At 36.0% G+C, this 27,803-nt stretch overlaps 3 protein-coding genes and 1 long non-coding RNA gene across 13 annotated transcripts in view; 1 reads left to right on the forward strand and 3 right to left on the reverse strand.

The window, feature by feature from the left end:
* The window catches only part of LOC121733253 (clustered mitochondria protein homolog), a 38,799-nt gene extending 35,064 nt beyond the window's left edge, over positions 1 to 3,735 (forward strand). For all 4 annotated transcript variants that reach the window (XM_042123465.1, XM_042123466.1, XM_042123464.1 and 1 more), the window contains 3 exons: positions 1,844 to 2,059; positions 2,488 to 2,690; positions 3,020 to 3,735. In XM_042123465.1, coding sequence (XP_041979399.1) covers positions 1,844 to 2,059; positions 2,488 to 2,690; positions 3,020 to 3,128 — 528 coding nt within the window. In that variant the 3' untranslated portion in view covers positions 3,129 to 3,735. The remainder of the gene's footprint in view (positions 1 to 1,843; positions 2,060 to 2,487; positions 2,691 to 3,019) is intronic.
* Positions 3,736 to 4,743: 1,008 nt separating this feature from the next.
* Positions 4,744 to 5,430, reverse strand: LOC121733257. The gene is made up of 2 exons (XR_006036533.1): positions 5,113 to 5,430; positions 4,744 to 4,796 (listed from the first exon to the last, which is right to left on the reverse strand). It is a non-coding gene; the product is annotated as an uncharacterized LOC121733257 (long non-coding RNA).
* Positions 5,431 to 6,208: 778 nt separating this feature from the next.
* LOC121733254 (ubiquitin carboxyl-terminal hydrolase calypso) lies at positions 6,209 to 9,402 on the reverse strand. Its single transcript, XM_042123468.1, has 8 exons — positions 8,893 to 9,402; positions 8,670 to 8,817; positions 7,950 to 8,133; positions 7,626 to 7,774; positions 7,334 to 7,513; positions 7,130 to 7,200; positions 6,718 to 6,927; positions 6,209 to 6,433 (listed from the first exon to the last, which is right to left on the reverse strand). The coding sequence occupies exons 1-8, from the start codon at positions 9,265 to 9,267 to the stop codon at positions 6,233 to 6,235; spliced, it is 1,518 nt and encodes a 505-aa protein (XP_041979402.1). The 5' UTR covers positions 9,268 to 9,402; the 3' UTR covers positions 6,209 to 6,232.
* A 2,563-nt stretch (positions 9,403 to 11,965) lies between these two features.
* Positions 11,966 to 27,803, reverse strand: part of LOC121733255 (protein TRACHEARY ELEMENT DIFFERENTIATION-RELATED 7A-like) — a 96,924-nt gene continuing 81,086 nt past the window's right edge. For all 7 annotated transcript variants that reach the window (XM_042123470.1, XM_042123472.1, XM_042123474.1 and 4 more), the window contains 2 exons: positions 14,959 to 15,194; positions 11,966 to 13,944 (listed from right to left, as the gene is read on the reverse strand). In XM_042123470.1, coding sequence (XP_041979404.1) covers positions 13,684 to 13,944; positions 14,959 to 15,194 — 497 coding nt within the window. In that variant the 3' untranslated portion in view covers positions 11,966 to 13,683. The remainder of the gene's footprint in view (positions 13,945 to 14,958; positions 15,195 to 27,803) is intronic.

Below are 27,803 nucleotides of genomic sequence, written 5' to 3' on the forward strand. Positions count from 1 at the left end.
ATTAGTACTAGGAATTATTATCAATTTTTACGATCGCGGGTGCAACATCAGAATATCGCGGGCGCAACGAGTCTAAAGAAATTGAATTTATTCATAAGTCTGCGACTAATTTCTACATTTTTGATATGCAATACATAATATTATTAGTAAATTGTAATAATACTATTTAAAATTTTATATTTTTTTAATTATCAGTCATTTATCGATCTGAGAAAAGAAATGATCTAAATCACTAAAAACAATTAAATAATGTAACTTAAGAAACCTTTTTTTATGTATTATTATAAAACCGAACTAAAGCCCACCTTTAATTCAAAATTAATATTTATAATTTAAAAGAATAGGGGACAATTATTATAAGTAAACATATTTTTTTCGAAGAAAATTATTAAATATTTATGATTTTTCCTGTCATTTGTAGCATTTCTTCTAAAATATTTAAAAATAAAAGAATATAAATCATCATTTTAAGACATCTGTCAAGTAATACATGAAATATTTCGAAAAATATAAAACACGATGTGACTCCATTCAAATTTTTATAAATCTTGTAATTACATGTAAAGTATTAATAACAAATATAATCTAACGTTATTGTTTACCTTAATAATATGAAATCAGACAAAAATCACTACAATAGTCAAAAAATAATTTATTGCATTTCCAATTGTACTGCTTCGATCGCGGGCGCAACCACTTTAAAAGTTCTGTTTTTTTATTAAAAATAATAAAATAGTTTGTTCCAATGATTAATTTTAATTTCCCTCACATTTCTCCTTACTTTCACAAAGTTTTAAATTATTAACAACATATTTTAGCGAGAAAAGTAAACTTTTGTACCTTTTTTATCGCGGGTGCAACCATGGCAATTTTCCGTTAATAATATTTGAAAACTATTTCAAAATTGTTGTTTTTTTTTGCACCGAAATAGAAACTTATGTTATACAGTCAATATTATGTAATGAAATTCAACTTCGAGATAGTGATTTAGAGTAAAAATGATCATGTGTGGCATAAGCAGTTTTTCTCGCGCCGTTAGATGATATCACTTCAAAATGCTCTAAATCATTCAAATTACATTTTTTACTCATAAAAGTTCTTTTGCTAGTAAATATACATCTTTTTATTTATAATTCAATAAAAAATGTAACAAATGCTATACTTTAGAAATTCGTGTTGTGGGTCGTCTCTAGCGGAATCGCCCATGACTGGTACCGACTTCAAATTATGAAGATTGAGAACAGAAATACTGAGTACAGAATATGAATTATTAATTAATACTTTTTAGTTCATTTAAGAAAATTACTGTTGTCTTTACCATGAAAGTCGGTTTCAATTTTTGTTTAAAAATAATAATTTTACTCTTATTCGTTATCCTTAAGATTTTCTATACAGTATTGGCGTTTTTATCTACAACTTTAGGTTCATGAAAAGTTATCAGATCAACTACATAACGAGATATTATTTTTACTATTTTGGTAAAGAAGGGGAAAATTTCTCTCTTTTTCGTTTTCTCTTTTATCACATTTTGCTGATGCGGACGAAGTCACGGGCAACAGCTAGTATTTAATACAATACAAATTCCTATTTTTTAAATCTTGTTCTTTGCCTAACACAAAACACACGAGTAATGATAATGAATCAAAACACTACAGCTCGACCAAGGCTTTAAATGAACATGGCGAAAAAATTAACTAACGCTGCCATCATTCAAAAACGTCATTTTTGACAGTTCTCCTTTACCAGCAGGAGGAGCGCTCCCGCCCACGTTCATATAAAGCCTTGTCGCACCATATTCTTTTACAGGCATTACAATTTACAATACACCTTCATTTTTTTTCAGAGCAATATAGCGCTGATTCTGCACGCGGTTGGCGAGTACGAGCTTTCGCTGCGGTTCGCGGAGCGCGCGCTCGCAGTTACGGGAGCGACGCACGGCGCACGCTCGCTCAAGGCTGCGGCCGCGCGACACCTGCTCGCCCGCACGCTGTCCTGTCTCGGCGACTTTAGAGCCGCACTCACGCACGAGAAGGAGACTTACTCCATATATAAGCAGCTGGTGAGTTTCTTTTGTAGTTTGTTCATAAATTCATTGCGGATTACTTAACATACAATTTAACTGCATACAAGTTGCTGTCCTTATCTGTTATTATATTATAACATGTCCACATGTCAGAAAAATATATTAGTTAACTGCTTCGTTAACTTTTATTTCAGTCCCAGTTTCTTCAACGCTCATGAATGTTTATTGCTAATGATTGAGATGTATCATAATATGTCTGTGATACACATTTATTAGAAAACATGATTGTTATTCTGGTATATAATTTACTAGCAGGCGTAGACCAAATTGGAAATTGGATCTGCGTGTGATAAGTATCACACGAGAATATAAAGTGTCCACGTTACGGCGTTATTTTAGATCCCAGAAACACATCGACGCCTACACTGACGTCACTAGAACCTAAATCATCCATCTCTTTCCAGCTGGGCGAGAACCACGAGAAGACATGTGAATCATCAGAATGTCTACGCCACTTGACCCAACAGGCGGTGGTTCTACAGAAGCGGCTGGCGGACGCGGCGGCGCGCGGCGGCCCGCGGCCCCCCCTCCACATACAGCCGCCCGCGCTCCCCGCCGTTATAGACATGCTCAACCTGATTAACGGCATACTGTTTGTGCAGATCAGGTGGGTGTTTGCTCATAATCATTGCTCTACATTAGAAATCAGGGAATATTAAGCAATGTTTGGAGCAGTGGGTGCTACTAGCGCATACAGTAAATAATCCGACCAAAATCCGACATGTTGGACGCATCATATCAGAATATTGACAGAAAGCTTGCCAAACAAAACCTTTTTGTTTACTGTCTATGCTGGTATAGCGTGAAAATTACAGTAACTTTGCAGATTTGCAGAAGTAGCATTAAAATAAATTAAGCATGATAATATAAAAAGAAAAAATCATGCTGAATGTTGACCCTTGAAGTATATTTCTTATAAAATTTTCTCACTTCCAGTCCTCAAGACATCGAACAGTTCAAAGCGGAGATCGAGAAAAGACAACTGAAAGACTTGCCCATCCCGGGCGTGCTTGAGGCGAAGGGCGAGACGGAGGCCGACAGTTGAAGCCCCCGCCCCCCGTCCCCAACGCGCACGTAACTCCACGTTGTTCCTTATATCTTTGCGGTATGCCGTAGTGAATAGTGTGCTAAGGTTTGATGTAGATTTTTTTAGTCAATTTCGAGGATATTATTTCGATGGAATATGTACGATTAAGAATTATTTTATTATATCACGATGTGCAATAGTGCTGACGGGCTCGGGGTGACACTGGTGCTACTGCCGAATCATTGCGGGCCGTTTCGTTTATGAATCGAGTATTAAATTTTTCTTTTTTGATAACGCAAGATTATATCGTTGATACCGTTAGAATTAGAAATTTATATTGTCACTGAAATGTAACATGCTATTATTTGGCGAGCGAGCGCTCGCGATCACTATGTTGTACTGCCTAAATTAACCAGTTCTTAGTGTATGTAGTGCCATATTGTAGTTAAACTTTAAGTCCTCTAATACCTTTCGTTAGTCTGTGATATAAAGTGTGCATCGTTGAGACGCTCGCCGGCTATGAAAATAGCCTTATAAAAATGGAAACGCTTTAAACTAAGCCTAATCTAGTCTCTAATGGCGCATTTTCACTGGTCGATAGGATCCGCATACGGGGTGCGGGAGATTTCAGACTGAAACGTATACCACAGGGCCCGCATTTGGGGAACCGTTTTCATTCTTCGATAGGACCCGCATGTCTTTGTAATACAGCAAGCACTTGCGAATCGAAATTGAATAATGAAAATGTATTTGACTCGCGTCCCGCAAGCTGTATATCGACCGATGAATTTCATTGGTCGATATCATGGTTGGTATAAAGCATGCGGGCAATCCCCGTAGGCGGTGTAACGAACACGTAATTAGACTTGAAACTTTCATTAGTTGTCATCTCGGCTAACGGTATATCGAACGAGTTAACGACCAATGAAACTGCGCCATTACATTTATGACAGAAACATACAAACACCAAATATATTTAGCTCGGTTTGTTCTTAATAGAAATTATTTATATTTTAAAAGAGCAATGCTTTACAATAAATATCTTTTGGATTTATGTTATTACAATAATTATTATGAAGCTATAATATTTTGTGTTTATGTGTCGTTATGTTGGAGACACGAATTTTGTCATGTTCCGTATACAAAAGACATTTATTTATATTGTTTTAAGCCCCCCATTGTTTAATATCAGAAAATATCAAATTAATCGAATTCATATTATTGCATGAGAACGGTTTATTAAGTTAATTTATTCATTTAAATTAAATTACTATTGCTCTTACATTAAATTCAGTATATATTTTTTGTAACTGTTTGTTCAATATTTACAATGTTATCTTTTTGATTGTACTAACCTATGAATTTAATTATTGTTGTTTTTTTGTTTGAGTTTTATTATCATGTCTGATATAAAAAATGCACACAACAAAGTCATGCCACTAGTTACCGAGAAAATGTAGGTCCTACCTCCTTAAACTAGTTTACAGAAAGAACTTATATATCCCTAAATACGTGCACACCAAACGGCCGTAATAAACGTATACACCACAATGTATTTTAAATATTTGTCACAAGTAGCAAGGAACTTTCGGTTAATGTAAAACAAATAATTATTATAAAGCAATAAATATCCTATAATAAGTGCTTCAAAGTGCTGTGACTCGTGAGCAATTCGGCTGCGCCAAGCTTTAGGGTCAAAGCACACATATCAACTCGGAAAGGGATCGGCACCGTATCGCCTCGAGCCGTTCAATATTGTTTGTATGAAACTCCCTACTGCAACGCACACTAAGCGGAACCGTAACGTAATCGCCTCGCCTCGAAAGGGGACAGCGGTCGGCGAGCCGTAAGCGAGGCGTCGCCTAGCCGTAGCAGAGTTGACGTACAGGCGCTACTGATACGCTTTGGTAATACGTGCATACGTTAGGTTGACGCCTGGTTGACGGCGAGGCGAAGGCGATACGGTGACGATCCCTTTCCGAGTTGATATGTGTGCTGTGACCATTAACGCTTAACTAGCCCCAACGTCTTAAATTATAATTCAGCTTCTAATTAATAAAATTTAGAAGTAATGAACATATTATGTGAGCATGTATTTGAAATCGTATGTAAGCTACTGGTGAATGATAAAGTGTAAGAAAATATCAAAGGAACTTACTACTAAGTTCCTTTGATATTTTGACAGCTTGTTAGTGAAAAAATCTTATTTTTATCAAAAATCGATTATTGTAAAATTGTATTCGATTTGTTTTATGTTTTAATGATTCGAAACGGTTGTATTTTTTGGTTGTTGTTTTATTTCTAAAGGGTTTTGTTAAAAATGATAACAGACGACTTAAATAAATGAAATATTCATCACAATTATTATTAGTAAGTTACAATAATGTAACGGCGGCTGGTACGGCGGAATAACAATTATTTAAGTCGTCCAATATCTTTGAAATCGTTGTCGATCATTTACATGAACGCTAGACCTATTTAAATTTTACATCAGACAAGTCATGAAACTTTTATTGTGTATGGTACTAACTATTAAGCATATTGAAATATTCGAAACTATCGAAATTGCACTGTTTTAATTTATATGTGCCTTATAAGCGTTTGTGTAAATGAGTTCATACAAACACAACTGCGTTACTTAATTGTTGAATTTGCTCGCTTGTGCGAGGAACGTTGGCGTATTAGCGCCTCGATTCCTAAACTCCTACTGTTGGTTGAATTATTATGAATGTTGTTCAATACAGTACGTGCCTAAATACAATTATTATTGTTGTTGTTACATTTCTTTAACAATATGACGATCATGTAAATACGGCGCTGTTCGTAGTATATAATAAAATTCGTTTTTAAATATACCGTTTTTATTTTCTCTACTCCTCCTAAGGAGGGCTCCTTTATTATAAGCAAAAGTCGAAACCACGACGTTACTCACAATATTTGAAACAAACAATATAATTTGAGAAAAATTGAAGGGAAAGCGCAATGTTCGAGTTTTAGATTTAATCGACTAGTACTATCTGCACTGGTCAAAACAAATAAATCTAGAAATATATAAAACAGTTGTTTATCTTACCGCACATATAAAAAATAAAACGCAGTTTTCTTACCGCACATATTTTATTCTACGTTTTGCGGGCTCGGGGGCGTGGCCTGGGGCGGGGGCGTGGTCTCGCGTGCGGGCGCGGCCGGCGGCGGCGCGCGCGCTCCCGCCCCCGCTCGAGCTGAGCGGACACCAGTTCCGCCAGCGCACCCCGCTCCGCCAGCATCGAGAGGAACGTGCATATGAACTCGTCGTAATTGTGCGTCCGACGACACTCGTCCACCTGAAAAAAAAAAAGAATTTTTTTTCTCTGAGACAAGAGAATTTTAACGTCATATTGCAGTCACCTATTGTGAATGTCCTGAATGAAATATGGATATTATGATGAATGATAAATGGCTTGAATTAATTGAAGAATTACACACAAATTTTATATTATTTGCCGTGTTTCTCTTGGAAAGCAGATTAAATGTATTTTATGAAAAGTGTTCATTTTCGTGTAACTCTTAGGAGGGCCGTAGCTTAGGTTACGTTATATTAAGTTAGGCATAGTTTTTGTTAGCTTACTTTGTACATGTCCCTCTTATCATTCTCGTCATTCAGAGCCTGCTGACATGACTGTATTTCTGCAATGACTTTTGTCATAAGCAAGTTCAGTTCAAGCAGTGAAAAGAACAATTTCCTCATTCTGTACGGCTGCTCCGGGGCTACTTCAGTACACAGGAGAACAATCATGTCATTACTTTTGATGAGCACTGTAGTTGGTGTTGGGTGAAGCTGAAACATTTTTAAATAAAATTTACTTGGCATTTTGTTCTAGTATTTTTAAACAAAATACTGTTTTATTTTTAAGTAGAATAAAAACTAGTCGCCATGGTACAAAAAAATTAAGAAATACAATACAAAATTTAACCACCATGCAATGTAGCTTTAAGTGTTATGAATACGAGTACTCACTAAAAATGACTTAAACACTTACCTCTGAAAATATTTGATTCGCCTTATCCACAGTTACGAACTTTGTAGCTATTCCTTGTTCAGCTGGTTGGGCTGCAAAAAATAAATTCTCATTAAAAATTTTATTAAAATCAGTTAAGTAGTTTAAAAGTGGAGGCTGAAGAGGTAACAGACAGACAAAAAGACAGACATTCTTTTGCATTTATAATATTATTAACAGTATTACCTAATATAATGCTTTCTTGTGTACTATCCAAAAGGCCAAGTTCTATAGTTATTGGTTGTGTATAATCCATATCCATTGTCTCAACTTCCGAAGCATCCAGTGCATTAAGGATTGCATCTTCGGAAATTTGTATAGAATTTTCGTTACTAGCATCCATGCCCTCATTTTGTATAATTTCATCTGTGGACATAAATTATTTTATTACATAATAGTATGCAATGACAGTAACTAGAATTACTATTCTGTTTCACCTGTTTCTTGTATATGCCTCTGAGCCTTTATTAGAACTTACCACTATCTCTATTCTTTCCAAGTAAATGACGGAGATGTTTGTTAATTTTTGATATAGCTTCTTTGACCCTCTTCTGATTTACTTCCAAGGCGTTAAGTTTTTGTGTCAATGCAAGTCTTCGATCAGGAACCACTGCCATCAAATTGAACCTGGAAAAATGTTTAAGATCTTGTGTCTTAATTTGGCTGCTTTGTTAAATAGTAAAAAAACACACTTTACATTTTAACATGATTGGAATTAAATGAAAAAGTTTTGCATTTTGACCTAAGTGTATACAAAAAAAAATTGTTGCAGGGTGCCAACATAATTTTTTATTACATTTACCTTATATCATGCACCTGTTCACCAGCATCTCTGCCCAATCTTTCTACCATGACTCTTCTGAACTTTTCTGTCCAATCCTCATCAAGTGCCCATGGCCCATGGTCTGTTGGGTATGGCTTTAGACCATCTAGTTCAAATAGATGACCATTTATGGGCACAAAACTGACAAAATGGTAAGCTTCACCTAAAAATATTGAGCACAACTTTTTGTAAATTTGGAAAGTGGTTAAAGCTGATTGTACATTTGTCATCACCACGTGCGCCGAACGCACCACATAGTACACAAAAAACGGCGCATACAGTGCAGATGAATGTATCATTCACATCATGTGATGTGGCAGGTGCATGCTGATAAATGTGCAATCACCTTAAATGTATTTTTCCAGGTCTGACGCAGCACAGAGCTGAATTTTTTAGATAGCAATCAATCATTGAAATTTATTGATTACATAATATTATACTAGCTGTTTGACCGAGCTTTGCTCGGTATCCGATGAAAATGACATTTTCTAGAAATGATTCCTAGCTAGATCGATTTATCGCCCCTGAAACCCCCTATATACAAAATTTCATGAAAATCGTTGGAGCCGATTCCGAGATTCCAATTATATATATATATATATATACAAGAATTGCTTGTTTAAAGATATAAGATTTTGTTACAGTAGCACAAATTGCAATTTGTGTTTGTACTGCCCTAAAATTTCTTTAAAAACATACCTGTAAATCTCCCTGTTGAAAGACCAATATTCTTATCAGTCTTCTTGCGAGCTTGTGGTATTGCATGGGAGTTATGAGCACATGCCAGTTCTGGTGTATTTCCAATGGCCCAGCCTTTGTTTTCAGGATTCATGCCAATTGTGTGATGCTAAAACGATGTAGATTTGTTTAAGAATATTATGTAAAAATAATAATAACTTGTTTATTTAGATTTGTATACTACCTTCAGTCTACTTAATGTTTCACCTAAATGCAAGTTTGGGCAATTCAATAATATAGATAGTAAAGCATGCGTTGCACAACTATTAGGCACCATTTGTTGTGCAAAGAATATATTGTTGATTGTCTCCTCATCGCGAACAAAGCTTTCAGTCTGCTCGACAAATTTTCTACGCGAGCGTCTCTCTTCTATCCACCGGAACAAAAATATAAAGCCGTACACGGGGCTTTCTAGCGGCTTATGTAGATCATATATTTCTTCCACTTGAACACCTTTAACACCGAAATCTTCTAGTAATAATGTAAATAAGCCGGGATCACTTTCGAGCTCCAGCCATCCTTCCGTAAGACTGTTAAGTTCAACTGGCATGATTTTCATATGTTCGACTTTTAAGCACTTGTTTATCAATTTATTTACTAATATCCATGTATCCTAAAGATCAAAATCTCATTAGATTAGCTAAAATTTGTAGAAAATGCTAAAGCAAAATGTAAACAACAAAAAACCATTGACTTTCTGTTTCCTTAATCATTGCAAAAAACACAAGAAGCCTGACAAGTGACAACTGACAAGTCACAAGTGACAACTGACAGATGTCTTTTTTTTTTAAATGGCATGAACAGATGACATTGGAAGTTTTGACATTCTTTTTTTTATATTGCGATAAAGCATTCTCAGCATCAAGGAAAAAGGCGGGAAAATAGAATTATTCTTGTAATTTAAGTTTTTAGCGGTTTTCTCTTTGGATTTTATTAATCATCATGATTCATGATTCTTCTACTTAGATAACTTTACAGACTACTAATTTAGTCAAAATCTTAAAAAATGAGTGTAGGCCAAAGTGGCCTAAAAGAGGATATATTTTTGCCGCCCCATGTACAAATGCCCCCTGATGCTGCATTGGTGACTTCCTAGGGATCGCTTTGCTTTTAGGTAAAATTATAAAATTCCAGTACACGCCATGTCCACTAGATTAAACATTGAATTTCCTCATTGTACTAGTACAATAATTGTGTGTTGTAAAAAAAAAGTGTGCGGAAAAACCAGTAATGGTTTGTGTTACACTGTATTAGATTAAGTTTATGATTGTATTTTCTATATATTTTATTAAATAAAAATAAAAAATTAGGAAATTCAATGTTTAGCAGTCCAATGCAAAACGTTTGACTTCACTGACTGTTTTCCAAGGCACGTAGGTAGATGCAACCAGGGGCGTCTTTCCCTTAGGTGCAATGTGTGCGGTGCACACGGGCGCCGCGGTCCTAGGGGCGCCGAGCACCGCTCGCTCGCGCTGGCCGGCCGCCACGGCCCATGCTTTATTGACCAACGTAAAAAGAACTCCAGTTTGTAAACATTTTTGTGTAATATCCGAAGCTCTTCTTATATTTGTAGAATTACAGCAAAGCAAGGCGCGCCATGAGCGGCTCGAATTTTGTAATATAAATATTATAATCTTTATTTTTCAACGTGAAATGAACCTTAAAATACATAAATGAAGATTATATTATTTGGTGTAATAGTGACTAGTGAGTGTCCTACCGCTCGTTTCTTCAAAATAGGTAGTGAGAGGATTTGGATTTAGTGTATCTAAGTCTAAAAAGCACAGTGTTCTATTTTGAAAACAAACTGTGCCATGCTGGCTCTTCGGATGTAGAGCTCTTCAATGAAATCGAATTACTTAATACCGATGTTGTGATGATGTGATGTTTAATAAGTATAGAACATGAAATTTAAAGTAAAATTGAAGTACTTAATAAGCGATATAAAATTTACGTTTTGGGGTTAGGCTTGTTAGGGTCAGTCAAGACTCAAGAGCACATCATAGTCAAAACCGAAACCGGCCGGACAAACTGTACTTTTACTTTGTACCCATTTCATTTTGACCGCGCGCGCGCTTGTTAGGGGGCGCTAGGGTAGTAATGTTGCGTAATTCTTGTTAAGTTGTAAAGCAATTCTTGTATATATATATATATATATATATATATATATATATATATATATATATATATATATATATATATATATACATATACAAGAATTGCTCGTTTAAAGATATAAGATATTATTATCTATTGACTATTATCTACGTATACAAGTCGTTGCATCCAGGGCCGTCTCTAGCCCATGTGGCGCCCGTGTGCAAACATTACCCTAGCGCCCCCTTACAAGCGCGCGCGCGGTCAAAATGAAATGGGTACAAAGTAAAAGTACAGTTTGTCCGGCCGGTTTCGGTTTTGACTATGATGTGCTCTTGAGTCTTGACTGACCTTAACAAGCCTAACCCCAAAACGTAAATTTTATATCTCTTATTAAGTACTTCAATTTTACTTTAAATTTCATGTTCTATACTTATTAAACATCACATCATCACAACATCGGTATTAAGTAATTCGATTTCATTGAAGAGCTCTACATCCGAAGAGCCATATATATATATATATATATATATATATATATATATATATATATATATATATATATATATATATATATATATATATATATATATATATATATATATATATATATATATATATATATATATATATATATATATATATATATATATATATATATATATAATTAGAATCTCGGAATCGGCTCCAACGATTTTCATGAAATTTAGTATATAGGGGGTTTCGGGGGCGATAAATCGATCTAGCTAGGAATCATTTTTAGAAAATGTAATTTAATTCATGTTTTATCGAATACCGAGCAAAGTCGGTCAAATAGCTACTTATACATATACAGGGTGTAACAAAAATAAGTGATAATACTTTAGGGTGTGTGCGTGTTCCTTGTAGAGAGTTCATTGTGAAAGTAGCAGCGCTGAAAGACCAACATTTTTTTTCACTTTTATATGAGGAAACTCGTGACGCTCGGGCCCTTGCCCATAAAAAAGTGAAAAAAAAAATTCGTCTTTCAGCGCTGCTACTTTCACAGTGAACTCTCTACAAGGAACACGTACACACCCTAAAGTATTATCACTTATTTTTGTTACACACTGTAGTAGTATCTAGTACGGTATACATACGGTATACCTCGGTTATAGGGTTTAAAGATTGAAACAAAGTTATTTCGCAACAACATTTATTCTGAATGTACACCCAAATTAATAAACTATTAATAAATGCACAACTTCAGCATTGTAAATCCTAACGTTGACAAACAGCAGAGGGGTGTTGATACTTTGGTCCCAATTAATAAGCTCAGATAAATAAAGGTACTTAAGCTATTACTATTTTATTAGGCCTTGATTTTAACTTGGATCTAGGTGACGCTATCTCAGGCAGAAACTGTTAGGCAAACGTTTAAGTTTTTATTTTTTATTCCAAATAATTAGGATAAGGACTTTAAAAATTGATCGTGATTCTTAATGATAGTTAATCAAGACTAATAATATAGAAATAGTAATCATCTATAGTGCGTTCAACTTAAAATCAACTGATGTTACGGTGCTTTTGAAATCAATACCGGGTTAAATTTTGATACTACAGTTAATTTCAACATCGAATTCGCATGTGCTTCTATTCTAGTAAGGGACTCCTCAATTCCACGCTATCTCTGTCCTCCTTGAAGACAAGGACAGCGTATTAATTGAGTATCTCTTATACAGCGTCATATATTTCGCCTTTTTATCATGCAGAGCATATCGTTCCTCATTTCATCACAGGATTTAGTCTATTGGGTCATACAAAATATTTTACTTTAAATATTGTATCGCATCGCTGACTGAACACAAAATTAGGGCAATGAAACAGAAATAATGTAACAAGATATAAATTACTCAACAAACATCAAAATGAAACTTAATACAATTTCCTGACTGGCAATTTTCAATTCAATTTCCTATGGTGGTTATGAAATATTCATTATTGAAGAGATATCAAGTTGGTTAGATTATAAAGTCCTTAATCGTCGAAACGAGTAGAAAATAAGGGAACCCATAGGCAATTTAATTGAAACGGTTGCTTACAAAATGGTCAAAAAAGATAATAACAGTAGGTAAGCAAAATAAAATGAAACGTTCAGATATTTAAAGTTTTAGAGGTCAACGGCAAGTCGTGCTATGTGGTAAGTGGTAATTAATGGTAACATAAAACAGTCAACAATATATTCATCCTATTATTGCCGTCAATCGTAAACGAAAGGCTAACGCTAAGTGCTTATATTTATTTATACAATATTGCTTTCGCCGAAGTAGACATAATCAATCGACGTCACCCATCCTAACGTGATCACATCGACGACTCGCTTGAGCAAAAACACTACCTTCTCGATATGGATATTAAGTTATATAACGACGGCTTATATACATAATACTGTACCGACATAATCACACGTACTACACTTTTCCAGAGATGGCACAGTGATTAAATGCTATATTCTATTTCGTTTACGGGTTTCATCGACTCGAAACGATCGTGCATACCGTCGGAGAATCGGTAGCGCGGACTGGCCGATCGAATCCGATGGTCGGGAGGTTCGAAGGCGTATAAAAAGTTTTAGAAATTCCTAATTTATCAGTCTTTTGTCTTAAGTTTCGTCCGACGGCCGCGTCGTTGCGAGTGCGCACAAAATTTCCACTTAAAATACCTGGAAGAAGTTTACGACTAAAGATCAGTTTCTTTCCATCGCTACTGGAATACGATATATACAGCGGGGAGGTAAATTAAGTAACTAATTAACAGTTTAATATCACATAAGTACGCGTTCCGACTCCGCGCTCACTCGCGCCTACGCATCACTCGAAACGGCAGTCGATTTTAGCGGCACAGACCGGGGGCCGGGCTTTCATCTGATGGCGTGGGGGGGTCGGTAGGGGGGCGGGGGGGTCTTGGGCACGGCGCGGTGGACGGGGGCCGGCGGCGGGCTGGCCTGGCCGGGGATGCCGGGGGGGTCGCGGCTGGGCCCGGCGGGCAGCAGGCGCGCGGGGTTGAGCTTGATTGCGTCGTCGTAGGTGGGCGGCGCGCCCGCCACCGTGTCGTAGTCCGGCGGCTTCTGTTGCATCGTCTCCTCGTCAGGCATCGATATCACGTGAATGGGATCGTCAATCTGGAAATAGAGAGAACACTGTTAGAACATTGACATAGTACCAGACACCTGCAGCCTGCTACGGAGTACTATGGACTATTCGGAGTTGCATGAATGTGAACATTTCCTGTGTAGAAAATATTGACTCAGCTTTTTCTTTGCACTGTCAATCTTTTCTAAACACGGTTAAAGGGGCTATATTTATTAGTTATATAATCTTTAGCCTTAAACGGCAGCAGCTCAGGGGAATATCACTGCCTCTGAAACAATGTGGCGCGCGAGTAACATGTCCAAATACAGACGGCCTTGAGGCTTACATGATTATTTCAATTCATTTAAAAACACCATTATGATGTGGTATTATGTAAATTAACGAAGTACAAACAATGCAGCCGTTTTTCACGAGGAAGGGGACCTTGGTGGACGTCAATTGCCTCATTGAATTGTTTTTTAACTCTCACGCGATGTAGCCTACTCGGCGGGGTTGCCTCTAGGTTTTTTATTACTTGAGAATTTCTATGCAAATGAAGCTATGAATTCTTTGTGCTTTATATTTATATAAAAAATGTCGGTTTCGGTTTCAATAGGATTCTGAATAGTAAAAGTTCCGAAAGTAAGAAGGTATTTTGGTTAGATTAATTGGTAGTTAGTAAGTACTACCGTCTTGGATGAGTCTAATGGAGAAATGCAAGACGTCCTCTCTAAAAGAACTTAGACTGGCGCGTAACGTCCATCCGCCGTAGGTAAGCTACGTTTCCTTATTCTGTCAGAACTCAGATATCATTTGATGCAGCGTTCCATAAAGTGAAAAGCTTTATTGGTGTACCGTATCTGAACCCTGAGAGTTTTATTAATCACCACTGATCGCTAATTTAGACTAGTCTTACCAAACTGATAGTCTTATTCCAATTTCCAGTCTTATCCAAATGATTTGAATCATATACTTTTAAAACGTCGTAGCTACTAGTGCCTACCACCGGTTCGGGAACTAACCCGGCGAGAAGTTTACAAAGATTTAAATGTGAAGTAACCAACCTGATGTGTATCCGGCGACGCGCGATCATGCGGTTGCCTGGGCGACTGGAGCCAGCAGCACATGGCGGCGCAGATGAGCAGGGCGCCGGCGACGATGCACGCCACGCCGACGTAGCGGACCGGCTCCGCGTAGTCCTCGGCCAGGCCCAGCCAGTTGATCAGCGCGCCCGCACACAGCAGCACCATGCCGTAACGGTACGGCCGCTGAGACTGACGACCCTCATCGAGCGACATTCCTGGAAAATAGAAATGGTGAGGTTAGGACGGGTTGAAAAATCTTGAGCGGTGTATACAAAATTCCTGAAGACTCATACGTGGGAGAGCCATGCTTCGGCACGAATGGGCTGGCTCGACCGGAGAAATACCACGTTCTCTCAGAAAACCAGCTTGAAACAGCGCTTGCGCTGTGTTTCGCCGAGTGAGTTTACCGGAGGCCCGATCCCTTACCCTTTTCCCTTCCCTACCCTCCCCTATTCCCTTCCCTTCCCTACCCTCCCCTATTCCCTCTTAAAAGGCCGGCAACGCACCTGCAGCTCATCTGATGCTGCGAGTGTCCATGGGCGACGGAAGTTGCTTTCCATCAGGTGACCCGTTTGCTCGTTTGCCCCCTTATTTCATAAAAAAAGACGAAAATATTGAAGTTATGACAGGTTAAAAAACTTTGAGTGTGGTTTACAAGTCGGATGTTTTAGACGTTTTCAGGAGAACATGGGGACATAATATTTGCGACATTCTCGGAACATGAAAATATTGGGCCTGGGACAAGTTAAAAAACTTTGTGCGGGGTTCACAAGTTGGATGTAGGTGATGGTATAGGTCCTGAAGGCTTATAAGTTATAAGTGTCTAGTCTAGAGCGCCTCTCAATTATATTCAATAGAGAAATACAATCTTCTATCTACAATCTTCTATCTACAATCTTCTATCTACAATCTTCTATCTTCTATCTATCTAGTCGTGTTGTGATGTTCAGTGTAGTGATGTTCAGGGCTTGCGCATGTTTAGCATCAAAATAAGGTCTTTGAATGCGGGTGTTACGTCCGTAAAGGTAAAAATGCAATCGAGTCAAGGCCAACGTGCATCGTTGCAATAATTTAATAACCTATGTGATAAAAAAATCAGCATAATATTATAATGACAAATAACGGGGAATTTTTGTATGAACTTAGTACGGACGTCACTAGAGATATGGAATTCATCATAATCATATTATAATAATTTTCAGTAAAGAAAAATCGAATTCAAACAAAAAGTGTTATTTTTGAAATAAGTATCTTCTTTCCACAAAAAAAAACATATTTTTTTTAGTTCTTAACGACCAAGTTATATGTGAGAAAACATAAAAATGCATAATATTATAATATGCACTCTAATTGAAAAATCTCCTTTCTTTGAAGTCGAAAAAATATCAAAATTAAAAAGTTTAGAAAGGTCCCGCATAGCAAAATTCGCGTAGCGCGTAGCCCGTAGCCCGTAGCTCTGCTACGAGTTCCCCAGAATTATTTAAAATTTTGAAGAACATTAAAGTTTGCATAATATTTTATTTAAATAATTACAGGTACCGTTAAGCTAAAATAAAATATGTAATTGTAAAATCTTAATGTAGTTGAAAACGGTAATGTCTAACGGGATATATGGTTAGATTTGAAGAAAGTTTAGAAAGTGGGGTATAAAATTTTACTACTTATTTTAAATTTTAGCTTACGATATTTACATAGTAACGTGTTAAATAAATACCTAGACAAGTATGTAGGTAACACATAAAAATCATGCCATTAACGATAACAGTATCGGAAAATTTGTAGAATGGTGTCATCAAATCTTTATCGGTACCATTTAGTCATATGTACAGAATACGGTATATATATTATATACTTTAAGATTCAATTTTAAAGTAAAAGTAAACGACGGTGCGGTTTTACATAAATTAAAGATTTGATTAAAAATAGACTTTTGGATATTCCTTTGCCAGGAATATCTTTTATTATCTTTTGAGTAAAACAGTTATCAAAAGGTCTTGATACGATTCTACTAATGTTTATATAAGTAAGATGTTGCCTAAGATCCATTCGTGCAGGTCGAATCGTGGCCGATAACTCTACATTTTGCCATAATGTCCTTATAAGGGACTTTATATTTCCATATCTTTCATCCAAAGTGGTCCAAGTGTGCAGAGGTAACAAAGTAATACAGTTTAACATCTATATATATAAAACTCAAAGGTGACTGACTGACTGATTGACATAGTGATCTATCAACGCACAGCCCAAACCACTGGACGGATCGGACTGAAATTTTGCATGCAGGTAGATGTTATGGCGAAGGCATCCGCTAAGAAAGGATTTTGATAAATTCCAACCCGGAGGGGTTAAAATAGGGAATGAAAGTTTGTATATAATAATACTTCTTAACGCGAGCGAAGCCGCGGGCAAAAGCTCGTTTACAATAAAGATTATCTATGGAATTGCATAAGCAATACACAATATAGGCGTTAAGGATACGCTATTTTATGGCTAGGTAGGATTGTCATAATAATCGAGGCTGCTCAGACAATAGGATGTGGGTCAAGTTCTGAACGTGTCTTGACGCAGCTGACTGGATAAGTCACGCGTTTCGCTTATTCGTGATCTATTGACTATGAGGTAATATTACTCTTAAGTTATTAGTTATTACGGACAGATATATATAAGTTCTACGTAATTTATTCTATTTGTATCGACCTATGTGAGTATGATTTTTCTACGAAATTATCTTTATTGAACTGTGTAAAAAATACATAATTATCTAAAAATATATACACTAGCTGCAGATATATTACGTTGTTCACTTGTAACGTAAATTATTTTCAAAATTGTAATCTCTAGAAAGTGTTTTTAAGATGTCAGACACAGATCGATCGATCATAATAATCATAATGAAAACAAAGATATGACAGTGAAAGCTATACTTGGTACTATCAGAGAAGTTGATTCCTAGGCAGCTGGGGACCTACGTAATTTGGTCGCGTTAAGTCAAATCCAGCCGACAGTTCATAATTATTAACATTGAATTGACATGATCCGATCATCCGACCAAACGACTTTGATGTGTCAACTGCCTAGGAATCAGTTTCCTCGATGGTACATACAGACTCTTGAACAGATTAGGGAAATAAGATTTTATAAACCCCTAGAATTCTAGATTAACAACCACACAAAAATTCGTTAATTTAGAGCCATTCATAATATTCAAATACTTATTATGAATGGCTCTAAGGCAGACCGACACTAATGTTATATATATGTATCTTCACGTAACACATTAATAGATAAAGCTCAATTTTAAATGGCTCAAAATGCACCTTTTAGCAAAACCACGTCACATTGAAATTTAAATTTTAACCCTAAAGCCCGCTGTAAACATTGGACCAACATTGAGCCAACGCATTTAGCCAGCACATAGAGCATAGTGTAGCTGTAGAATATTATGACATGTCGCTCCCAACTTACGGCCAAGTAGGCCTCTACAATATTATGTTGGCCCAATGCCGGCTACGACAAGCCCAGAGCTACTTACGGTTATTATTATGCATTTGCTCAGGTAGCCCGGAGACAAATGTGAACGAATACAAATACCACACCATTTTATTAAACTTTTTTTGATATTGATTTCATATGTACTATAAGAAATGTCATCTCAACACGGTTTTCGGAAGAACTGCCGGCCACTGGACTGACTACTTGTGATTATTATCTTATCATCGATGTTAAGACAAAATGATAAATCTTTCACCTATTGGTTAATATTTTGTTTTAAAGATGTATGTATGAGTTGCCACATTGTTTAGAGATTGTATTTGTATGAATTGCCACATTGTTTAGAGATTTACATGTTACATTACTTTTGTTTGGAAATCCAATTGCTAATTGGTTAAAATTGAACTAAGTTCCGGTAAACGTCGTTAACATCATGTTTATAAAGCAAAATATAAAGTAAGAAAAAAGTGACATATTATAAGTGATTAAAATAATATATTTTACATTTAATATGATAGATAATTCGAGTATTTTATCATAACATATAAATGCTGCATTTATGCACCACAGAATCAAGTTTATTGACATGCTTTGATGTTATCGCACATATCTTATCCATCCTGACGTCGCGATTCGCAAATCTTAGAGATGGCCGTCTGTCAATCGTTAGGTATTTCTATTCATTGTACTATCTGGGAAATTGGTATATGGGCAAATGGCAGACCTATGGAATTTAGGCGAGCTATTTCAAGCCCAATCGACAGCTTCTGGCAGAGTAACATTGACTTGACACAACCCGACCGAATACGTAGGTCTATCAGCTTATTAATTAATTTCTGTGGTACATAATATTAATACATACTATTATATTTTATCATGTACGTATTACCATGTATATATCAAAGAAATTTATTCATTTATACGACGTATTTTTTACCTAAAATACTGCATGAGTGGTGAGACATTTGCAATACTTAAGGAGTGTACTCGGTACTCGATTCTCAGTATAATTATGTAATAAAATTAGGTACTTAATTTTTTACCAAATGTCCCTTTAAATAACTGTATCATGGATCCTGAGTGAATTACGCGGCTAGGCAAGTAGGCATACTATGCGGCCGGCGCGGCGGCGTGTGCCATCAAAGAAATACCGCGCCGCTACCCTTCCCGCGCGCGGTGTCCACGCGTTGGGTAAATAATTATTTAACTTTAAGCTACATTTACTCAGTGATCAATTGATATTAATTTTTTATTTATTTTTTCATCTAATATAATAGCCAAATATCACGTCCTCGAGTATTGAACATGTCTCACCAGTCATGCAGTATATCAGAGAAATTGATTCATTTATACGTATTTTGCACCTAAAATACATAATTTTTCCCAACTTCCGACTCAACCTTGACTCATCACAGTGGGAAACTTTCTAAATATAACGGTTTAACGCACCAGATACATACGCCGTGACCTGTTTACAGTTATCTAACAGTTACAGCTGAAGTTCCAATGCCGGTGGAAGCCGTGCTCGCTGTGGGGCTTCGCCCGCCCCCTCTAATACATTGGGTAACAGGATTAACCCCCGCCAGACCCCGCCGACTTATTATATTAATTATTATGTTCTAGAATTATTATTTTAATGACTTCCCGTGGGTGGGTTTGTATTATTTAAAAAAAAAAAGATAATTCCTCTATTGATTCGCTTGATGAAACCCGCGAGTGGCAAAATTCAAGGTGATGGACATGTAATAATTTAAACAGTCACAAATTTTGTTCCATATGCAAAAGACAATGGTTGTATTAATATCACTTTCGGTTCAATCAATAAGAAAAGTGTCATGACTTTAGTTTGTAGCGAAAGTGTGTCTATTTATTAGCTCTTCACGCTTAAAAGCCGCTGAACCGATTTTGATGGGTATGAAGACAAAGCGAGTCTCAAGAAAGATCAAGATCGTTTTTACAATGTCAAATATACCTATGATATACGTTGCTATGTACCTACCATTGAAGAAATTTATTCATAGGCAGTTGCTGGACCTACGCCATTTGGTTGGATTATGTCAATTCAGTGGTCGTCATCTGTCGATTACTCAGACTAGGATAGACATAACTCGACCAAACTACGTAGATCCGCCAAACAAGTGTTGTGGTGAAAGTGAGGTATGGATTTTCCCGGCGTAAGCGCTTATTACCCGCTATAACTTTAAACGTATATCACAGTAAGATGCTGTTGTCACACTAATGTTGTAAAGGAGAAAGTTTGTATGTATGTTATTGTTTTCACACAAAAACTAATGAACGGATCAAATAATAAGGCATGGTGGCAGTTTAGGCTCTGAAAACACATAGGTTGCTTTTTATCGAAAAAGAACACTTCTCGTGAGCGCTGCTAACCGATTCTCGTCGAATGTAAACTTTGTCAATAGTTCTTAGCTCAGACTGAAAAAAAAAGTTAGTTCAGATTAAAAAAAAGTTCGGTCAAGTACGAGTCGGACTCGCCCACGAAGGGTTCCGTACGTTATAGAGCGAAAGTAGGCAAAATTTGTGATTTTTGTATGGGTGATTGGGAGCCCCCCTTAAATATTAATATTATTAATTATATTACAAATATAATTAAGGATGCTATGAAAATTTCAAGTGCCTAGCAGTTGCTATTATTAATTACGGGCAAAACAGGCCAAAAAATTACGTTTGTTGTATGGGAATTAAATTAAATATTTATTTTACTTTTAGTATTTGTTCTTATAGCGGAAACAGAAATATACAATCTGTGAAAATTTCAGTAGTCTAGCTAAAGCGATTCTTGAGATACAGCCTGGAGACAGACAGACAGACAGACGGACCGACATCGAAGTCTCAGTAATAGGGTCCCGTTATTACCCTTTGGGTTTAAAAACACACGATAAAAATGCCATTCTTATGTACGTAAATCACCTATGGACGTATTCACGTATAATATATTATGGTAAGTATAGCAGAGTAGATAATATACGGTATTATACGATATTTACGTCAACATAACACAGTCCATATGTTGTTGGCAACAGTTTTAAAACCGAAATACCGCGGGGACATCGCTCTTGTTGACATTAGCCGTGAGATAAACTTATTTTTAAACCCTGTCATACTACAAATACTACACTTCGTTCGTACGTGCTATAATTATAATTTTAAGATCAAAACGACTTTAAACACTATTTCCTAATGGGACCTTCTCCTTTCTACCAAAATGAACGATGCATGAAATTATCCGCGAACAAAAAAAAATACGGAACCTTAAAAAGCATGAGTGTGATTCAATTTAACAAACCTCCATTTTGAGTCAGTTTAAAAATGTATTAAGAATAATATATTAAATTTTATACAGTGTGTAACAAAAATAAGTGATAATACTTTAGGGTGTGTACATGTTCCTTATAGAGAGTTCACTGTGAAAGTAGCAGCGCTGAAAGACCAAAATTTTTTTCACTTTTGTATGGGGAAACTCGTGACGCTCGGACCCTTGCCCATACAAAAGTGAATAAAAAAAAAATTGGTCTTTCAGCGCTGCTACTTTCACAGTGAACTCTCTATAAGGAACATGTACACACCGTAAAGTATTATCACTTATTTTTGTTACACATTGTATAAGAAAAGTAAATGGAAAAACTACTGGTCAATAATTCTGTAATTTTCAACTTAATCCATTTAGCTGTTCATGACAAACACATATTAATTATATAATTAAAATCAAGTTGTATCAAGGATAATTCGAAAGATTAAAGAATTAAAAATGCATGCCATTTGACTTATATATAAGCATCGCAAGCGCCATTCATTTAGCGATGCGTTATCAAAATTCATACATTTCTTTCTACTTTCGTTTTCAAAATGTCGATTGCAACCTGACTAAGTGCCCAAGACTTAGTACTTGTCTGCTTCAAATCAATTACAAGTGAAGTGTGAAGGTCAGTTCGGTAGATATTTAATAAGGTCAATTATAATCTTTGTCTCAGGCCAGTGGTTTTGTGATATTGTCGCAACGTTTAATGCTTAGCTTGGCAATTCGTTCATCTTGGACTAACCTTCTAGCTTTCTAAACTGATATTTACTGTTAACGTACCAAAATATTACTAATACTAAACGGAGAAAATTGTTTGTTTTGTTTTGTTTTGTTTGAAATTTGTTTGTCGGAATGATATTACATATGATGACTGATGAGTCTACTACTATATTATGAATTATGACTTATAATGTATTTATATAAATTACAATAAGTTATTTTCGCAAATCCTTTATTTTTTAAATATTTGTAATGTATGTTTTAATGTGCAAATAAAGAATTTTAATTATTATTAATATAAGTAGGTACCTTTAGTTAGGACAATCAATCAGTACACAACAATGTTTAAAAATATGTTTGTAGAGATATAACATGAAAAATATTGGGCGCCTGGGGCCTGGGTGAGCGAGGTGTCTCGTTATTTTCTGCGTGTTGGACAAAACAATGCTCTACAATCTATATTATAAAAGTATTTTCTATGCTTAATATTATAAATGCGAAAGGGTGTTTGTATGTTTCTCTGTTACCTCTTCACGCCTAAACCGTTAAACCGATTTTGCTGAAATTGAGTTTGGAGATACTTAGGGTCAATTTATAATAGCGCAGAGTTAAAAGCGAAGCGAAGCGAATTCCTAAAAAATGAACACAGAAAATTCAACCTTAACTCCAGAGCGTAACGCATACACTAATACTTCTGCAAGGCCAATCAGCGTTTGTCAAGCGCATTCACGCGAATTCGCGCAGATGCACGCGTCTTTTTAAATTCTCAGAAGTAATTAAAAGTGCGTTAAAGCTTTGGAGTTAAGGTTGAATTTGTTATGTTCAGTTTTAATAATTCGCTTCGATGCGCTTCGACTCTGTGCTAGTATAAATTAACCCATGTTAGTGTCCTTAGAACTAATATAGGATACTTTTTATCCCGGAAAAATGTACGGTTCCCTATAAACGAATTTTCTAACGTAACGATAAGCGTCATCTAGTAATATTATAGTTGCCATGCTTTCTATATAGGCACTGTGTGTGCGCAACGATAATGTCAGGATGTGAGTAGAAACACTCCGGAAAAATGCAACGATTGTTAGCGTCACGCTCTGAATACCGCCTTTAGAACATTGCATATAGGGCGCCGCTTATAATATTTACATATATTTTTAATGAAATAAGGGGGCAAACGAGCAAACGGGTCACCTGATGGAAAGCAACTTCCGTCGCCCATGGACACTCGCAGCATCAGAAGAGCTGCAAGTGCGTTGCGCAAGCGCTGTTTCACGCCGGTTTTCTGTGAGAACGTGGTATTTCTCCGGTCGAGCCAGCCCATTCGTGCCGAAGCATGGCTCTCCCACGTATATTTTATAACATCATTTTACCGTTGCATTTTACAGCCGAACATATAACCTCCTCGTTTTTTGGAAGTCGGTTAAAAATATGCGGTATCGAAGGGATGTTATCCCTAGGCTCTAGCTAATAGTGTTTTCTCAGGACATAGCGGAAAAGAGTTTTCCGTTTTCAAGATCCGATTGATTATAAATTCCATACTGTTCACATAAAACTAAGTATAGTATACTTACTATATAGTTTAAATATTATAAAATTAATATTAACAATACTATTAAAATACTATGACACAACTCCTGCTTTGAAATTCTGATTTACATAAAAATAAAGTAGAAAATTGAGAAATCACTTTTTCCAAGGTTTACCGTAAAAACTGTGAACAATGAACACTTGGTTTTAAAACTCTATTTATTGTTGGGACAATATTTTGTTTGAATTTTTATTTTTAACAAAATTTTATACGTGAGAGAGCCATGCTTCGGCACGAATGGGCCGGCTCGACTGGAGAAATACCACGTTCTCACAGAAAACCGTGTTTCGCCGAGTGAGTGAGTTTACCGGAGGCCCAATTGCCTTCCCTATCCTTCCCTTTTCCCTCCCTTTCCCATCCCTACTCTCCCCTATAATTATCCTATTCCCTTTTAAAAGGCCGGCAACGCACCTGCAGCTCTTCTGATGCTGCGAGTGTCCATGGGCGACGGAAGTTGCTTTCCATCAGGTGACCCGTTTGCTCGTTTGCCCCCTTATTTCATAAAAAAAATATGTTTCAGTACACAAAAGGTAGATTATCGAGAAAAACGTTTCACAAACGGTTTTTTGTACGTTTTTCGAAAATGATTGACAAGTGAATGGATAATAAACGTTAAAAATATGAAAACAATAGTTAACGGTAAGATTTAGGTAAACACTTCAAAACCTTCGACTGTTTAGTGTATTGTTATGATATTCTTAAAACTCTACCTTATCCTTAAATGTTTCACCAATTATTATGTTTAACAAAAAATTAAAACCGACTTCCAAGGTAAAAACAATAATAATATGAACTAAAAAGTATTAAATAACTCTTACTCTATAATAGTGCCTTTTTCAGAATTCGTCTAAATCTCAACTATTTCTGTACATACTACAGTCTTCATTATTTGAAGTCGGTACCAGCTAATTTTATCATGAGTTCAGTCAATGTCAGAATATCTGAAGCTTTTGGGACTGGTACCGACTTCAAAGTAATGAAGACTGTAATATGTACAGAAATAGTTGAGATTTAGACGAATTCTGAAAAAAGGCACTATTATAGAGTAAGAGTTATTTAATACTTTTTAGTTCATATTATTACTGTTTTTACCTTGGAAGTCGGTTTTAATTTTTTGTTAAAAATAATAATTTCACTCTTTTTAGTTATCTACAAGATAAGGCTTTAAATGCGTAAATAGCCACTACGAATGTTAACTATTCACACTATGTTATTGTAAGCGAAATTGTGGTAAATGCTTGCAGTTATCTAAGCGATGCTGCAATTTAAAAACTTTTATTATTTAGGGTGCATAATTAGTGTGCAAGTCAGTATTTTTGGTGAAACTTTCAAATATTTTGATCGGGAAAAGGGAATATACAGATATTGATTTAAATACATGCCTTAAATTAACGGTGTATATAAATACACCTTTAATTTAAATATACAAAGCTGTTTATAAAAACAAAATAATATAGTTTTTTCTTGTTTTTATAAAATACTTTTCTAAAGTCAGTTAAAACAATCAAACGTCATTAAGGGTGGGTTGCACCAGAGGCGTGGTTAAAGTTAAAGTTATGGTCAAAGTTATAACCTTAAATTTGACCACAGAATTTGACAGAAGACGTTGCTGGTCCGACAAGGCTTTAAATGATCGTGGGCGCTGCTGGTAAAGGAGAACTGTCAAAAATGGCGTTTTTGAATGAGGACAGCGTTAGTTCCTTTTCGCCATTTGCATTTAAAGCCTTGTCGAGCTATATGGTTATGGTTAACTATGACGTCCATTTTTTAATTTAACCAAAGATTTGACATTTTGCATTATAGTTAAAGTTATAGTTAAAGTTACAGTTATAGTTAAAGTAAGTTGGTGCAACCCACCCTTAATGTTTCATAAAATTGTAACAGTAAGTACCTACCTAGTTTTACGTATCTAATATTTAAAAATATAAAAGTTTATCCCAATATTAACGTCACATAAAGATTCCACGTAACACTACCTACTCGGAGGTATCTCAAATATCTCGCCCTCTATAAAGGTTTTAGGCTCTTTTTGCGCGTCCGCGCGACAGAGCGGTTTGGCCCAATATTTGGCCGCTATACTGCGTGATCACAAGCAAATGTATATAACGATTTATTAAAATAGCGGCGCGGTCGCTATAAAGCATAAGAAATGAGATTTCGTTGTGTAGCGACTAAACCACTCTGTCGCGCGGACGCATACAAGCCATAAATTTCGTAAGACGTAATTTTCAATGGTAGGTGAACTTGGACATGGCCAGTGGGTTTCCAATTACCTCTACACCTGGTGGACGACTTAAGTAGAGTAGGTAAGAGTATACAACGCGCGTTACCGAATACAGTCGAAGACATCCGGTGTAGCTTTTTTATTGTTGAGGAATAATGTCGAAAAATTGTTGATATCTTTGAGGGTACAGTCGTAAGGAGGTGAATTTTTACACATTTTATTTTTTAACTGCTTCCAAAAATCTGTTTCCATATGCAAGCGTTTTATTTGCAGACTCTTAAAAAAGTAAAGTAGTATGAGCTTAAAGTAGGTAACGGGATGTTCGAAACAAAGCTATGTGTAAAAATTGACTGGCCGACGTCGAAATTCCGTGTGTTGCATATAAAACCTACCATTATTTTAATCAACCAAATACCTCTTATTGGAAATTCACTCGATACTATACCTTCAAGTTTGAATTGTTATTTATTGTACTAAAGTATACTATATTACTACTTTACTAGATGTCCCCGTCAATTTTGTATCACTTATAAACCTTCCCTGGACATCCACGATTATCAAGACTAAAATTAGACAAATCGGTTCGCCGTTCTCAAGTAATAGCGAGATTTTAAATACATTTTCGTGCTCTTAATTCGTTTGTCTAAATCCATACCGTGTAAAAGAGTAATTATAAATTATAATGTTATAGTACAAAAGCCATGAATATTTGAACACTTCTAGTTACGAACGTGCGAAACGAATTTATATGTTGTAGATTAACTTTTTGTAGCTAATGTTAAAACTTTTACGGTCATTAATTTTTAATATTATATTTAACGTATAACCCGACCGTTACTACGCCAAAATAACATAAGTTTGCTAAAAATGAATACTTATCATTATTCATTTTTAGCAAACTTTCTTTTAGCTCTTTTTTATCCTATTTTAAATAAGAGTATACTGTATTTACAATATTTCAGCTATCACCTTTTAAGTTTTTTACACATTCCCGTTAAGGTTATAATGACTATTAGCTTTTGTATTATAACAAAAGCTACTGGAAACGGGTTGAGTCCATAGGATCGATAAAAAGGTAGTCTGGTTCTAAAAATAACCAACCAAAATACCATTGGTACGAAACCTTAACTAAGCAGGAGTCAGGACGATCCCTGCCAACCTTTCATTTCAAATTCTATTTTAAACAAACCTTTACTAAATAATGTCAACTCAATTTGGGACAGTCATTAGGGTTCCGTACCTAAAGGGTAAAAACGGGACCCTATTACTAAGACTTCGCTGTCTGTCTGTCCGTCTGTCTGTCAGATGGTGTATCTCAAAAACCGCTATAGCTAGACTTCTGAAATTTTCACAGATTGTGTATTTCTGTTGCCGCTATACGAGCCCCCTTCATTATTAATTTTATTTTGTTTTTAGTATTTGGCCGATTTTTTTTGGTATTTGGCATTATTAAATTGCTAAGTGGCAGCGGCAACAATGCTAGA

The sequence above is a fragment of the Aricia agestis genome, chromosome 13 (assembly GCF_905147365.1).
Source record: "Aricia agestis chromosome 13, ilAriAges1.1, whole genome shotgun sequence".
Lineage (NCBI taxonomy): Eukaryota > Metazoa > Arthropoda > Insecta > Lepidoptera > Lycaenidae > Aricia > Aricia agestis.

Coding starts and splice junctions, on each gene's coding strand:
- LOC121733254 (XM_042123468.1), bottom strand. CDS start 9,267: ATGAAAATCATGCCAGTTGAACTTAACAGTCTTACGGAAGGATGGCTG. Junction 7,775..7,949: donor GAACAGGTGCATGATATAAG/GTAAATGTAATA, acceptor ACATTTTTCCAG/GTTCAATTTGATGGCAGTGG. Junction 7,201..7,333: donor ACAAGAAAGCATTATATTAG/GTAATACTGTTA, acceptor TATTTTTTGCAG/CCCAACCAGCTGAACAAGGA.